This window comes from Bos taurus, chromosome 23 (genome assembly GCF_002263795.3).
Source record: "Bos taurus isolate L1 Dominette 01449 registration number 42190680 breed Hereford chromosome 23, ARS-UCD2.0, whole genome shotgun sequence".
NCBI lineage: Eukaryota > Metazoa > Chordata > Mammalia > Artiodactyla > Bovidae > Bos > Bos taurus.
In genome coordinates this window covers 34,664,880-34,681,202 of record NC_037350.1, presented here as the reverse complement: position 1 = coordinate 34,681,202, position 16,323 = coordinate 34,664,880, and the positions used below count along the sequence as shown (strand labels likewise).

The following is a 16,323-nucleotide window of genomic DNA, read 5'->3' as shown; positions in this document are numbered from 1 at the left end:
AATATCTTCTGCTTCTGTTAGGTCCATACCATTTCTGCCCTTTATTGAGTTCATCTTTGCATGAAATGTTCCTTTGGTATCTCTGATTTTCTTGAGGTGATCCCTGGTCTTTCCCATTCTGTTGTTTTCCTCTATTTCTTTGCATTGATCACTGAAGAAGGCTTTCTTATCTCTTCTTGCTATTCTTTGGAACTCTGCATTCAGATGCTTATATCTTTTCTTTTCTCCTTTGCTTTTCCCTTCTCTTCTTTTCACAGCTATTTGTAAGGCCTCCCCAGACAGCCATTTTGCTTTTTTGCATTTCTTTCCTGTGGGAATGATCTTGATCCCTGTCTCCTGTACAATGTCACAAACCTCATTCCATAGTTCATCAGGCACTCTATCTATCAGATCTAGGCCCTTAAATCTATTTCTCACTTCCACTGTATAATCATAAGGGATTTGATTTAGGTCATACCTGAATGGTCTCGTGGTTTTCCCTACTTTCTTCAGTTTAAGTCTGAATGTGGCAATAAGGAGTTCATGGTCTGAGCCACAGTCAGCTCCTGGTCTTGTTTTTGCTGACTGTATAGAGCTTCTCCATCTTTGGCTACAAAGAATATAATCAATCTCATTTCAGTGTTGAGGTGATGTCCATGTATAGAGTCTTCTCTTGTGTTGTTGAAAGAGGGCGTTTGTTATGACCAGTGCATTCTTGGCAAAACTCTATTAGTCTTTGCCCTGCTTCATTCCGTATTCCAAGACCAAATTTGCCTGTTACTCCAGGTGTTTCTTGACTTCCTACTTTTGCATTCCAGTCCCCTATAATGAAAAGGACATCTCTTTTGGGTGTTAGTTCTAAAAGGTCTTGTAGGTCTTCATAGAACCATTCAACTTCAGCTTCTTCAGCGTTCCTGGTTGGGGCATAGACTTGGATTACTGTGATTTTGAATGGTTTGCCTTGGAAACTAACAGAGATCATTCTGTTGTTTTTGAGATTGCATCCAAGTACTGCATTTCAGACTCTTTTGTTGACCATGATGGGTACTCCATTTCTTCTGAGGGATTCCTGCCCACAGTAGTAGATATAATGGTTGTCTGAGTTAAATTCACCCATTCCAGTCCATTTTAGTTTGCTGATTGCTAGAATGTTGACATTCACTCTTGCCATCTCTTGTTTGACCACTTCCAATTTGCCTTGATTCATGGACCTGACATTCCAGGTTCCTATGCAATATTGCTCTTTACAGCATCGGACCTTGCTTCTATCACCAGTCACATCCACAGCTGGATATTGTTTTTCTTTGGCTCCATCCCTTCATTATTTCTGGAGTTATTTCTCCACTGATCTCCAGTAGCATATTGGGCACCTACTGACCTGGGGAGTTTCTCTTTCAGTATCCTATCATTTTGCCTTTTCATAGTGTTTGTGGGGTTCTCAAGGCAAGAATACTGAAGTGGTTTGCCATTCCCTTCTCCAGTGGACCACATTCTGTCAAATCTCTCCATCATGACCCACCCGTCTTGGGTTGCCCCACGGGCATGGCTTAGTTTCATTGAGTTAGACAAGGCTGTGGTCCTAGTGTGATTAGATTGACTAGTTTTCTGTGAGTATGGTTTCAGTGTGTTTGCCCTCTGATGCCCTCTTGCAATACCTATCGTCTTACTTGGGTTTCTCTTACCTTGGGCATGGGGTATCTCTTCACGGCTGCTCCAGCAAAGCGCAGCCATTGCTCCTTACCTTGGACGAGGGGTATCTCCTCACCACCGCCATTCCTGACCTTCAATGTGGGATAGCTGTAGGCCCTCCTGCGCCTGCGCAGCCACGGCTCCGGGTAACTCCTCTCGTCGCCACCCCTAATGTATAACCTTTTACAAACCCATCCCTATTTCCCCCACCATCCAAGCTTTGGCAATCACTTTCCTACTCTGTTTCTGAGTTCCAGTTTTGTTGTGTTTTTCTTTTTAGATTCCTTACAATTGAGATCATACAGTATCTGTCTTCTCTAACTTATTTAACTTAGCATATAGCCTTCCAAATTCATCCATGCTGCCACAAATGGAAGAATGTCTTTCTTTTTTAATGGATAAATAAAATTCACACGCACATACACACACACACACACACACACACACACACACATATATATATATATATATATTACATCACATTGTTTTAATCTCTTCACCTCCTGACAGATACTTAGATTGTTCCTATAATAGGTTTCTAGGCTACTGTGAATATTGATGCAATGAACATGGCAGTACAGATTTCTCTTTGAGATGATTATTTCATTTCCTTTGAATATATATTCAGAAATGAGTATATATCCAGAAGTGGGATTAATGGGCGCATAACAGTTCTTTGTGAAATTTCTTGAGAAACTTCCTGAAGGTATTCCATGGGAGTTGCACCAATATAGATTCCTACAAATAATCCATTAGACCTCCATTTCCTACACATCCTCAATCACACTTATTTCTTAATTCTTGGTAAAAGCCATTTCAACAGGAACGAATGGTGTATGTTGTACTTTTGATTTCACTTCCCTGATAGTGATGTTGAGCATCTTGTCATATACTTCCCGGGCATTCTGTATGTCTTATTTGGGGGGGAAATTGTCTATTCTGTAAAACATAGCATGCATTTTGTATGCTGCATTTTAATACATAACACTCAGTTACCTATCCATACACCAAAACAAATTATAGAAATACAAATAATCCCATTTACAATTGCATCCAAAAAAAATACTTAGAAATAAATTTAAGCTGGGTGTTGAAAGATTTATGTATGAAAACATTCAAGACACTCATGAAAGAAATATTTAAAAGACACAAGGGAAACATATTTCATATTTATTGACTGGAAGAATTAATATTATTAATACATCCATACTACCCACAGCTATCTACATATTCTCTGCAGTCTCTTTCAAAATTCCAACAAAACAGAAAGAAAAAAATTCTACAACTTGTATAAAACCACTGTTGTTGTTCAGTTGCCAGGTTCTGTCTGTCTCTTTGTGACTCCACAACCTGCAACACACCAGACTTCCCTGTCCCTTACCATCTCTTAGAATTTGCCCATTGAATAGGTGATGGCATCCAACCATCTCATCCTCTGTCACCCTCTTTTTCTTCTGCCTTCAATCTTTCCCAGCTTCAGGGTCTTTTCCAATAAGTCAGCTATTCACATTAGGTGGCCAATGTATTGGAGCTTCAGCTTCAGCATCAGTCCTTCCAAAGAGTATATGGGGTTGATTTCCTATAAGGTTGACTGGTTTTGAACTCCTTGGTGCCCAGGGACTCTCAAGAGTCTTCTACACCAGCATGGTTTGAAAACATCAGTTCTTCAGCACTCTGTCTTCTTTATTGTCTTCCCAGCTCTTACATGTGTACATGACTACTGGAAAGAGCCTAGCCTTGACTATACAGATCTCTGTCGGCAAAGTGATGTTTTTGCTTTTAACACACTGTCTAGGTTTATCACAGCTTTCCTGCCAAGAAGAAATCATCTTCTAATTTCGTGGCTGCAGTCACCATCCACAGTGATTTTAGAGCCCAGGAAGTGGAAATCTGTCACCGCTTCCACCTTTTCCCCTTCTATTTGCCATGTAAGTGATGGGGCCAGATGCCATGATCTTAGCTTTTTTGATATTGAGTTTTAAGCCAGCTTTTTCACTCTCCTCTTTCACCCTCATCAAGAGGCTATTTAGTTCCTCTTGCTTTTTGCCATTAGAGTGGTATCATTCACATGTCTGAGATTTTTGGTATTTCTACCAGGAATCTTTATTCTAGGCTTTAGGACTCATCCAGTCCAACATTTTGCATGACATGCTCTGCATATATGTTAAATCAGCAGGGTGACAATATTCTGCCTTGATGGACTCCTTCACCAATTTTGAACCAGTTTATTGTTCCTTGTCTGCTTATAACTGTTGCTTTTTGAACTGCATACAGGTTTCTCAGAAGAGGGGTAAGGTTGGTTTGGTATGCCCATCTCCTTAACAATTTTCCACTTTGTTGTGATCCACACAGTTTGGTAAAGTCAATGAAGCAAATGTTTTTCTGGAATTCCCTTAATTTCTCTATGTTCCAGCATATGTTGCCAATTTGATCTCTGGTTCCTCTGCCTTTTCTAAACCCAGCTTGAACATCTGGAAGTTCTAGGTTCACATAATGCTGAAGCCTAGCCTGGAGGATTTTGGGCATAACCTTACTAGCACTGGAGATGAGTGCACCTGCAATGGCTTGAACATTCTTTAATACTGCCCTTCTTGGGAAATGGGACAAGGATTGACCTATTCCTGTCTTCTGACCCCTTCTGGCTTTTCCAAATTTTCTGACATTGAGTGGAGCACTTTAATAGCATCATGTTTTAGGATTTTAAATAGCTTTGCTGGAATTCTATCACCTCCAATAGCTTTATGGGCAGCAGTGCTTCTTAAGACTCACTTGAATTCAGATTCTAGAATGTCTGGCTCTAAGTGAGAAACCACACCATTGTGATTATCTGGGTCATTAAGATTTTTTTTTGTATAGTTCTTCTGTGTACTTTTCCCATCTTTTTTGGTCTATTCTGTTGTATTAAATCACAAAACACCAAAGATAGAAGTGATCTTGAGAAAAAAGAACAAAGTTTGAGACTAGATTGCTGATTTCAAATTGTATTAGAAAGCTATAGTAATCAAAACAGAATGACTTGCGTCTGGCACATAAATAGACACATAGTTCAACAGAGCAGAACAGCAAAGCTGGAAAGAAATGCACACCCATATATTGTTAGTTAGGTTATGAAAAAAGAGTTTTTTTCCAGTGGGGAAAGACAAGCTTTTCAAAAATGGCACTAGGAAAACTGGATAGTCCTATGAAAAAATGAAACTGTGCCCCTGTCTTTTACCATACACAAAAATCTACTAAAAAGGGAATAAAAGGTGAACATAAGACTTCAAGCAGTTAAACCCCTAGAAGAATACATTGAGGTAATCTTCTTGCCATTGGTCTTTGCAACAAGTTTTTGGGTTTCACACCAAAATCAAAGGCAACTACTGCAAAAACATACAAGTGGGACGACATCAAACTCCAAACAAAGGAACATCAACAAAATCAAATGGCACTTTACAGATTGACAGAAGATATTTCCAAAACATATATTTGATAAGGGCTTAATATCCAAGAATACATGAGACATACAACTCATGGGCAAAAAAACCCCAAATAATCCAAATTTTTAATGGAGTGTAAGAAAAGTAAGAGTTTCAATAAATCTGAAGATTAGACTGTAGATGAGAGATATTGAAAGGTTTTCCTTCTAGAAAAACAAAAGTTTGTTCTTTCCTGGCATTACTTTCTTCATCTGCACTCACGTGTTTGACAATTACAGTTCAATGTGTACATTCTTCAATGAATAGCAATCACCCCACAGTGAGCTATAATATGTACTAAGAACAGCCCCATTGGGGGGAAAAAAAAAAAACATCTAATTGCATACTTACTAATGAGGCATATCAAAAGGAAGGTAATTTCCAGAGTTTACCACTCCATTGTTTTCTATATTTCATTTCAAAATTGAGCCACCTAGTAAGGAAAATGAGTTAAGAGATCTCAATAATATATAGATAGAAAATCAGTTTTTAAAGGGGGCATTAATGGATTATAATTCGGGGGTAATTTATTACTACTGTTGTAACTGTAGTCCTTTGATTCTCAACTGCATCAGGTTAATAATTTATTATAAATATTAATACCAACACAGGGACACATACTACTAAAGTTATAGTGAATAGAGAAAGACATATTAGGCAAGAAGTGAAAGTATGGGAAGTCAGCAATGGTAGCAAACTAAAAGGCAGTATTGCCTTGAGGGGAAAGAAGATTCTCAAAGTTTCTTGAAACAGCAAGAACAAACCAGATGTGAGGAGTTAGTTTAATTTGTAAACCAGAAGCTCTACCAGAAGAAATGTAAGTTCATAAAAACATTACGATGCTAAAACTCAAAATTTAGCTAGGGAATAGGGTAGGGTCAGGTATATAGACATTCAAAATTCTCCATTGCTTAGTGCATCAGGCACTCAAGGACCACCCTCACTGAAGTCTTTCTCTATTGCTCAACCTACAGGTACCAGCATGGAGAAAGAGACAGCTCTACTCCACAGGCAGTAGAAGCCTACCTTTACGCCTCATGGCTTTCCTTAAGAAGCATTCCATGCAGCAGATTTCCTCCATCCCATCCCATCAGGCTGACTCCCCACAGTCAACAGGAGTCCTCACCCTGGGATCATTCCACAATCCCCATGGCTCCAGCTCCCAGCTTCTGTGGACACCAGTGGACTTACAACCCTGTCCAAGGTATGAAAGGCTGCAGCATGGCTTGTCTATGTGGTTCTCACTCCGTTCAGACTGTCACAGATTAGTGAGTTCTCTCCCCAACTGCTTCAAATGCCTCCCCCTTCCCAGTGGATGGCCATGGACGTAGGGATCTTTTCCCTGTGCTTCAGCTCCCTCTCCCCCAGTTGCAGGCTGGTCTGACTAGTTCTGCTCCTTCTCCCTCCCCTGCCTTGTCCCTTTTTTCCTTGTCCTACTGAGTTCTGTGTGGATCCGGATATTCCTTCTTAGTAGTCAGAGAGTCCTGCCAGGATTCACCTGTTCTTCTGAGAGAACTGTTGCATCTTTAGACGTTCTTGAAGCATCAGTGGAGAGAAGTATACCCCACTTCCACCTACCCCTCCATCATCTTGTCCACCCCCATTTGTACATGTGTTAGAAATGAGTTTCCCTTTCTATTAAGTAACATTGCCATCATCACACATGTTTATCTTTTGCTTTTTGAGAAGAACACAGGTAAGTTCCACTCTCTTCAGTTCAGTCAGTCATTCGGTGGTGTCCAACTCTTTGTGACCCACTGACTGAGGCAACACAGGCTCCCCTGTCCATAACCAACTCCCAGAGCTTTTTCAATCTCACGATTAGATCATGAAGCTCAAAGTTAGATCCTCAGACCTTATTAATTTTTTATACATTAAAATATGTAACCTTTAAAATCCGACATAGAGGCACATAGTATTCAAGTTACAGTAGACTGAGAAAGGCAAAGCTTATGAAGCAGGAAATGAAATCATATAAAATTAGCAATGGTATCAAAACAAGGGGCAGTATTGCCTAGAAAGAAAGCAGAGTTCTCTAATTTTTGGAGACAACACGAACAAGCCAGATGTGAGCCAACCAGCTTAAGCTGTATACCAGAAACTGCACCAGAAGGAAAATGAAGTTCATAAAATTATGCTGATGCTAAACCACAACATCCTGACATAAGAGAATAGGGTAGAGTTTATGTAGACGCTGAAAACTACTCAGAGAGGTAGACATGGAAGCAAATACACTAATGAGCTTCTGAAAAATCAAAGCACAAAAGAGTCTGAAAAATAAATTGTAAAGGGACTTGGTAGTCTAGTCAAAAGAATAAGAGAATCAAATTAGAAAACCAAAATATAAAGACTTGTATACATGATAGACCCAGAGAATGCTCAGGAGAGAAAATTTCAGCCTAAGTGACCAGCGAAGAGAAGCCTCCAGCATCTGGAACCGAAACCCTGGTCAGGACTCATGACTGTGTGCTTCTGAGAACAGCCTCAGTTTCACAGTTTGGGCACTAAACCACCTAAAAGCAAACGCAGACAAGGATTATAGCCTGCTATGACAGTGAATCAAGACAATAGTGTTGGTTAGTTTACTTTTCTCATTCAACTATAAAGTTAATGAATCACTAACCAATGATAATTGACACCATCAGTTTCCAATCAGATCCTCTTTAGTCATACAATGGATATGTGAACCTGTTACATGATCCCCCAATAACAGTTTTAATAATTGAATTTCTTGATGTTTAATTGAAGGGTAATTGCTTTACAATACTGTACTGCTTTCCGCCAAACATCAACATGAATCTGCCGTAGGTATACCTATAGCCCCTCTTTCTTTAACCCCCTTGCCACCTTCCTTCCAATCCCAACCCTCGAAGTTGTTATGGAAAAATATGGAAGGCTTCACAAATTTGTGCATCATCCTTGGGCAGGGGCCATGCTGATCTTCTCAGTATTATTCCAATTATTTAATATATGTGCTACCAAAGCAATCACACGAATAACATTCTAACAGAAAAAAAAATCATATAGTTAGTCATCTACCAATAAATGATCCATTACATTAAGAATTAGAATATTCTGCTATATTTACTCGGAGAAGGCAATGGCACCCCACTCCAGTACTCTTGCCTGGAAAATCCCACAGATGGAGGAGCCTGGTAGGCTGCAGTCCATGGGGCCGTGAAGAGTTGGACACGACTGAACGACTTCACTTTCACTTTTCACTTTCATGCATTGGGGAAGGAAATGGCAACCCACTCCAGTATTCTTGCCTGGAGAATCCCAGGTACGGGGGAGCTTAGTGAGCTGCCATCTATGGGGTCACACAGAATCGGACACAACTGAAGCGACTTAGCAGCAGCAGCTATATTTACTGCCTCTTATAAAATAGAATTTTATAAGGTCCAAAGTTTCATGAAGGAATTAAGCATATATTTAGTCATAACACATGTATACTTACACAGAAGTATATGCACACAATAATGTCTATGTTATACAAGCTATTATTCTCCTTGCCTGTCACAATAAGTCTCTTTAGTTGATGAGAGATATAGTCCAGAATTTCTCCAACTTATATGTCTTCCTTTTGAGAACCACTTCTTTTATTTTCACCACCTATTTTTAAATGACCATTTTATTCTTATATACCTTCCCCCTTTAAACTAACAAAGAGCAGAGAAAACCTAGTAAATGCTGATAACTTATCCTTAATTAAATTACCACTCTTCTGGTAAATTGGAAAAAGAATCATGTTCCCACCTCATTCAGGAGGATAAAATCTCTACTTTATCAGTTCTCTTGCCCAAATTCAATTCTTACTCTCTTCAGTCTTAAATTCTGCTTACAAAGGATGCACAGGAAAAGTAATATTAAAATCATGCTTGCAAGAGCCTATGATTTTATGCTTCTGTTGGCCAAAGGTAGGGCCAGGAATAATTTCTCAAATATTACAATACATCGTGGAAGCATGAAGGTCTAATTCTCCTATCAAAGAGGAGATGTTTGGAGGTGGTTCAAAAACTAAGCCCTATGGGTTGTCAGGATGTACTCCTGACCAGACAGATAAATTTTGTCCCTAAAAAGTCAAAGTCAGGAAAGGGCAGGCCTTATTCGCAGAGCCAATGACATTATCTTGGGTGCTGACCAGGTAATATTCTTGTATTAAATTTGGAAATTTATTTGCTGTTTTCTTGAAGAAACAAACATAATGAGAAGATTAAGGATGCATAAAAGTAGAAGAGCTGTCAAGGTGCCTAGAAGAAAGGCTAGCCAGCAGAACCAGGCCCCCACACTGATAATTGTCAAAGACTGTAACAGTGAGTGTTTTATAGACAGAAGAACCAGTGGATAAAACCAATGTTCCAGGGTCACTGCTGTTTTGCAGTCAAAGACAAAATATTTTTCTCTTTAAGCACAGTCATCAGAGATCCTGATGTGTTCCTGGTTACACACATGCAGACCGAGGGCCACAGGCATGTGTGATGTGACATCAGGAAGTGAACAGATGAGTGTACTGGTGCCCAGTCACCTGCATCTGCTAATAATGGGACCTGGGGAAAATTACTTGCCCTCTCCAAGTCATCACATCTTCATTAACATAACTTGATGATCTTAGTGAAGACTAAGGCTATCTCACAGGGTTCCCATGAAACACAAATTTTAAGATGTTTTAAAGCTTTTAGAAAAGTATCATAGACATGCATGGGGTTACTAAGGTGAGCGAGCAGATCCAAAGTACAGTATCCTTTTTCTCTTGGTATTCTCTTTTTAGGCAATAGCAGCGATCAGTCAGTCATGTGTTTACTCTTACCCCAGCATGATGGTAAACCACACAGATCAACTGGACTTTTCTTGTCATTTCAGTGTCTAAAATGCAGGCATTAGTCAATGTAGAGTCTAAAAATTATGAACTTCTAGATGGCCTCACTGCTCAGAGTTGCAGAGTCCCAACATTAAACTGTCTTAAAAGAATGGCCTAAACACTCTGGCTCAGAATTAAGTTCCAAATGTTTGCAGAGCACAGAAGTCCTTCTGGCAGCAATACAAAATTACAGGGAGTAACCTACTTCTCCACCTATCTATCTGTGCAAATATCATCATCCATGTAAATTTACACTGAAGGTGCTCCTTCTTCCTCATCCCGGCTACTACAGCACCACTCCTGCTCAGAGGAACAGGGAAAGAGGAGGCTTCCCACCACAGGATGTATTTGATAACCTCAGATGACTAGATCATCTCAGAACGGCTCATGTTTTTATTTAATCAGGGTCCTGCCTGCTGCTGCTGCTGGTCATGTCAAATCTGCTCCTGTGCCAAGGCAGAACATGCCCGTTCTGCTGTTCTGACGTGTTTGACATCCCCTTGGAATCCCTTAGAAACCTGTTTCTCAATGCTACCATGTTGTCCCGCGACATTGCCATCCATTCCAGCATAATGTTCACTGATTTTGTAAGTACTATGGTGGTGGTGGTTTAGTTGCTAAGTCGTGTATGAGTTTTGCAACCCCATGGACTGTAGCCCGCTAGGCTCCCAGATGGAACCTTCGCATAAGTGACTGAGCTATACTGTCCTTTCAACGAGAAGGCTGCATCAACCAAACTTCATATAACACAGTCTCTAGGTCAAAGTAGCCATCAGCTCATAAGATGTGGAAATCAAAGAAAGGATCAGTTTTGTGAAATCTCAAAGATTCCTAAGAAGTGCAATAACTTTTTCAATTTCCTTTCATTCATTTTCTTTTGTAAATTTCCAAAATAAATGATTTTGTATTTGTCAGCCAAGAATGCCATAAAAAAATACAATAGATTCAGTGGAATAAACAACAGAAATTTCTTTCCTCACAGTTCTGGGGGCTAGAAGTACCAGATAAGAGTGCCAGCAAGGTGAGGTTCTGGTAAGAACTCTTTCCTCCCAGGCTGGATTCTCCATGCATGCTCACACATAATGGGGTTGGGGAAGAGAAAGACACAGAGATGTAGAGAGAAAAGAGAAAATTCTCTGCTGTTTCGCCTCATAAAGACACTAAACCTATTGGATCAGTGTTCCACCCTAAGAGCTGGTTAATGTTAATGGGCTTCGCTGGTGGCTCAGATGGTAAAGAATCTGCCCTCAATGTGAGAGACCTGGGTTCTATCCCTGGGTCTAGAAGATTCCCTGGAGAAGGGAATGGCAAGCCACTCAAGTATTCTTGCCTGAGAACTCCCATGGACAGAGGAGTATGGTGGGCTAGAGTGCATGGGGTCCCAAAATGTTGGAACCCTTTTCAAAACACAGCACTTTGGCAGTTAGGGCTCTAACACATGAATTTGAAGAACACACATTCAGTCCACAATACTACCTGACACAAAGCACTTTTAGGTGGGACTGGGGGAAAAAGAAGCATGTTGATTTTCTGGTCCTTCAGTGTGTCTCTGGGCTTTCTTCTCCAGGCTCAGAGTAAATAGCCAACAAATGAGAACTGCTCTGCAGTGAACTGGGTGGACGGAACATGTTAAACAAAGCTGAAATCCGGTCACAAAAACAAATAATGGTAGTTTTTTTTAATGCTACAAATTATTGTTTTAAGTTTTTCAGTGAACAGTTGTAGAACTACAATAGAAGGAATGTTTACAATTGGAAACAATTATTCTCTTTTTGATGAAGGTATTTCAAAGTTGTGTGTTAATTCTTTTAGGTCAATAAAGGAGCACATAGTAGAGCAGACAGCTAATAAAAAGCGGTGCTGAAGATTTCTATTAAATTCACGTAGTTCTTTTTACTCACTAGTTTTGCTTCATCCTCCATTTTTGACTGTCCATTTTTTTTCCAACTCTTCCAAGTAATCTCTTTAAATGTTCATAACGTTCACTAAAGATTAGTTTTTCTCTATCAATGTGTTAGCTAGAGTTTTCTACTCTTATTATTCTCAGTCCATGCTTAGTATTCCCTATAGCTTTATGCCATGATTTTCTGCAGTACCATTTTGTCGCCGTAAACAACATTGTATTCTGCACCTGGGAAGAACACTAAGCTTTTTGGTGTGCAGATTCAGAGATAAGTCAAAGTCATAAGTGTATAACTCTTTGTAAGGGAATATATTGGCTCTACCCCACAGTAAACAAGAGATTAAATGGTTAAATATAGGTGCATGCATGCATTCTAAGTCACTTCAGTTGTGTCCAACTCTTTGCAACCCTACTGACTGTAGCCTAACAGGCTCCTCTGGCCATAGGATTTGCCAGGCAAGAATACTGGAGTAGGCTGCTGTGCCCTCTTGCAAGGGATGCTCCTCACCTAGGCATCAAACCTGAGTCTTGTTATATCTCCTGCATTGGCAGGAATGTTCTTTACCACTACCATCACCTGGGAAGCACCAAGTATTGGTACAAAAGTGCTATATTTGGGTCAAATAATAAAAAAGAAAAAGAAAAGAGAATAATAAAATAGACAAGGGGAAAAGGTTGAATTTAGAAAAGTTAGATGTAAAATCATTTTTATAGAGACAATGTATAGAAAAATAGGAAAAGAATGACTTTCAAATTTTGTGATGCTCCACGTTATAAAAATTACATGAATGTCAAACATGTTAATGTTCCTGTAATGGGTTCATCTACTGAATGCCCCAAAACCGTAACTAATTGCCTGATCACTTTCAGGATGAAAAATATGCCCAGGGCAAACAGTACGATATCAATGACAAGAGCTGCCATACCGATCCCCTCCCTACTCCCGAAGAAAGAGAACAAGCCCTAAAGATAAACGTGAGTCTTTCACCTGGGTTTTTCACTGGGTCAAATGAGACAGGAAGTATGTTACCAGACTTCAGATTATTAGAGGTTATGGTAACTGTACATGCAGAAAAAGGTGGAGGAATGGTAAGAAATTGAAAAGAAATTATATTATGCATTTGATTAAGCATGAGCGAAATCAAGGGATGACTAAAGATCTGTAGTAGCAAAATAAATAACAGATTTATAAAATGTCCATGCAGACAACTTTAGCTCAACCAATGCATTAGACACAGGATTGCAGCTATTATTCTGTATGAAAACAGGAAATGAATGGGAACTTCCATGTGTAAAATATAAGATTGCAAAATTCATGAATATATAAGAACACACCCCAGTTTTGAGTACTCCCTGTTACTAGTGACTCCTACGTGGGAGTCCTATACTGCACCACCTGAGCCCCCGCATCTGCCTTTCAAGGCTCTCCTGATTCTGCTTCTACCTCTCTGACACCTCCTTCACTCGTCATTCTCAATGACTCCTCTGTCACCTTTTATTCTTAATTTGTAAGTCTCCCCACAATGGCCTATAAACATTGCTTTACTTCTCATGGCCGCAACAATTGCCTCTGTTCTGAGGACAGCACAGTTTACATGTCAAGCCTCAGTCATTTATGGCAGCTCCAAATTTTCACAGTTATAATCTCTCCTTTCTGATTTCCTGCATTATCCTTCATCCTAACATTATTCAAAATATTTTCACATGCATCCCTCTTAAAATACTATCTTCTCTCTCTACAACTTTCTTAAAGATACCAGCATTATTTTCCCCTGTTAAGCTCATTAATAATGAGGGTGATCAAGTAAAGGAAAAGGTCAAAGAGTAAGAAGAGGAGGGGTTTTTCAATAAGCTTATTGTTTAAAGTTTATTGAGAGTTACTACACGGCCATACATTTTACTCAGCACTTTATGTGCATTACTATATTTAATCCTATTCAGTTCTCTGTTCTTTACCAGTAAAACAGTTCATGGCTGTAAAGAAATCAAGCATATTAACTAGAGAGTTTCAGACCCCGGGATTTTCATGCTGAATTCTGGTAATAGTAGTGAAGTAGGGGGCAAAACCCTCCATTGTGAATCCCACTGATGCTGTTACTAAAAACAAGACTGTGCCATTTTCTGCCCAGACACATGTCAACAAAACAGACTCTTCTGATATCAGCAGGGGGCTGATGTGGGATCAGCTGAGGAGAGAAGCCTGTTTAGGAATGTCATGTCTTCTTCCTTATCTCTTTGTTATAATATCATAAAGCAATTACCAATCAAAAATTAATACAAGTGACTCATCTGATTCATTAATACGAATGAATCACTGGGTGACAATGATGTGGGCACAGGTGGAATCCCTCTTTCCTGGGTCAGGCACTGCAGCACATACTGACTTGTCGTAAAAACTTAGATTCTCTCAGGCAAATATACAAAGATAAAATAACTCACTGAGTGGTGGTAGAATTTCAGAGGAAAAAGAAAATTCTTCATGTTATAAATTAGAACTCATCAGAAGAATTAGTTCCTAGCATAACCTAGATTTTTAATAATTCAGCAAAGTGTGAACTAATAGCTTACATTTTATCATTTTGAAACTTTTACTACCTTCAAATATCTCTGCACGCACATAGGAATAACCAAAAGTTTTTTTAGGTCAGCTGCTCTGAGCAAAGATCACATGTTACCAAAACCACTGAATTATGATTATTTTAATGAGACTGTTTCTTCTGGTTGCTTAGAATGAAGACCTGAGTAAGTGGATAATCATGTTACTGTACTCCTGGAAAAGACCTCTAAATCATCTAGTCACAGAGCTGCAGAATATGAAAGAAGTCTCAGATACTATCCTATCAAGTGCCAGACAAAATTTGAAAAAAGTACAAGAACTTCAAGAATTCATAGAGAGGCAATTCAGCCAGGTGAGTGTCCTGCAGAGGGCTTTCTTGCTTTGTTCATGAATGAAAGAGGTGACTTCTGTAATGTGTAAGGTGTTTTGAAATATCTCATTTTGTAAGAAAAAAATTTATGACTTCTATATTCTAGACTGCTACTATATAAAGCAGGAGCCTAGTCATTCATAGTGATAGATTCTACTGTAAAGGAATCAGAATTTCACTGCAATTTTTGACATGTGCAGCCTTCCCTGCATTGCACACAATTCCACCGAAAGCTTGCCTCTTCCTGGGCACTGGTGGTTGAAATATTTTCAAGAGTAAGAGAACTAAAGTACAGAATTTCCAAGATCAGCATTTTCTTCAAAGTAACCCAGGACATCTGCTATTGAAATTCCACTTGTCTTCTTTCTCTGTTCTCATCAAATCAAAGGATGAGAGTGGGAAGGAAGAAAAGAGAAAGTTAAAACTAAACTTGAGTTATGTTTCTACTTTTTAGATTCCTAATAGTTTTCTCATAGGCTGGCTCCAAAATCCATATCTAGAGAGTTTTATATTCGTATATCTTCCCCAAATCTTATTTTGATAATTAGAAGCAAAAAAAAAAATGAGCAAATACTAATAAAACACATAAGAAGTCACTATCTTTTGGGTATTCAGATTATTTTTCCAGTAAGGCGGCTGACCGAGGGTGAAATAGTCTGGTCAGAACTTCCATCCCTGGTGTCCAGCGATGAAGATATTCGTCATTCTGCATTTTATAACCTGTTCAAGTGCCTGCAGAGGGATTCACATAAAGTTGACATGTACACCAAGATCATGTTGTGCCGAATCAACAACACGTGCTAAATCCAAAGCATCCCATCCAGCTCTGAGGTGGTGGTAATGTTCTATCCCATAGCAAGCTTCTTAGAAATTTATAGTTTTTTAATGCATGCTCTGTGAAATGGGTCTCCTCTAAAAAAATAAACACAGACTCTGTAGAGATGTCAAAATCTAAGAGGGCAATTTGTTAACATTTCTTATCTTCATTTAATAGAAAATCAAAAGAAAATCCACACCTACAATTGAAAGAACGAAGCTCCTATTAAAATTAGTCACAAATAGCAGAAGCTGGCATTACAACGAAGACCATTAAGAGATTATGTGAGAATCACAGCCAATTTTCTGAGTCAAGTTATTAGAATCAAAGAATTAGACAACTGTTCGTGGTTCTAGTCATGCTACCAAGAAGGCTGAATTCTCAGGATTCTTTATGAAAGCCAGCCACGACTTTCAGCCAACTATCACAGTGTTACACCAGACAAGATAAATGCTTTGCACCTTTGTATAAATAGCATGAGGTTTACTGAACTGTCTAAAGATTGTTAGGATGCTGTCTTAGTCCTTCTGGGTTGCTATAAAAAAAAAAATATATATATATATATATATATATATCTCAGGCTTAAAAACAATGGAAATGGGTTTCCACAGCGTGGTCATGCAGGGTCCTGTCTGGTCACATACTTCTTACTATATCCTCACACGGGGGAGGGCTTGGGAGCTCTGTGGGTC

The 16,323-nt window shown here is 39.2% G+C and overlaps 1 protein-coding gene and 1 non-coding gene across 2 annotated transcripts; one reads left to right on the top strand and one right to left on the bottom strand.

The window, feature by feature from the left end:
* The first annotated feature begins 6,229 nt into the window (after positions 1-6,229).
* On the top strand, positions 6,230-15,754 carry PRP8 (prolactin-related protein VIII). The gene is made up of 5 exons (NM_001038200.1): positions 6,230-6,330; positions 10,390-10,571; positions 12,758-12,862; positions 14,617-14,796; positions 15,430-15,754. Exons 1-5 carry the CDS (start codon positions 6,276-6,278, stop codon positions 15,616-15,618), a joined length of 711 nt encoding a protein of 236 aa, NP_001033289.1. The 5' UTR covers positions 6,230-6,275; the 3' UTR covers positions 15,619-15,754.
* On the bottom strand, positions 8,009-8,119 carry LOC112443939 (U6 spliceosomal RNA). The gene has a single exon (XR_003032340.1). It is a non-coding gene; the product is annotated as a U6 spliceosomal RNA (small nuclear RNA).
* Positions 15,755-16,323: the final 569 nt, after the last annotated feature.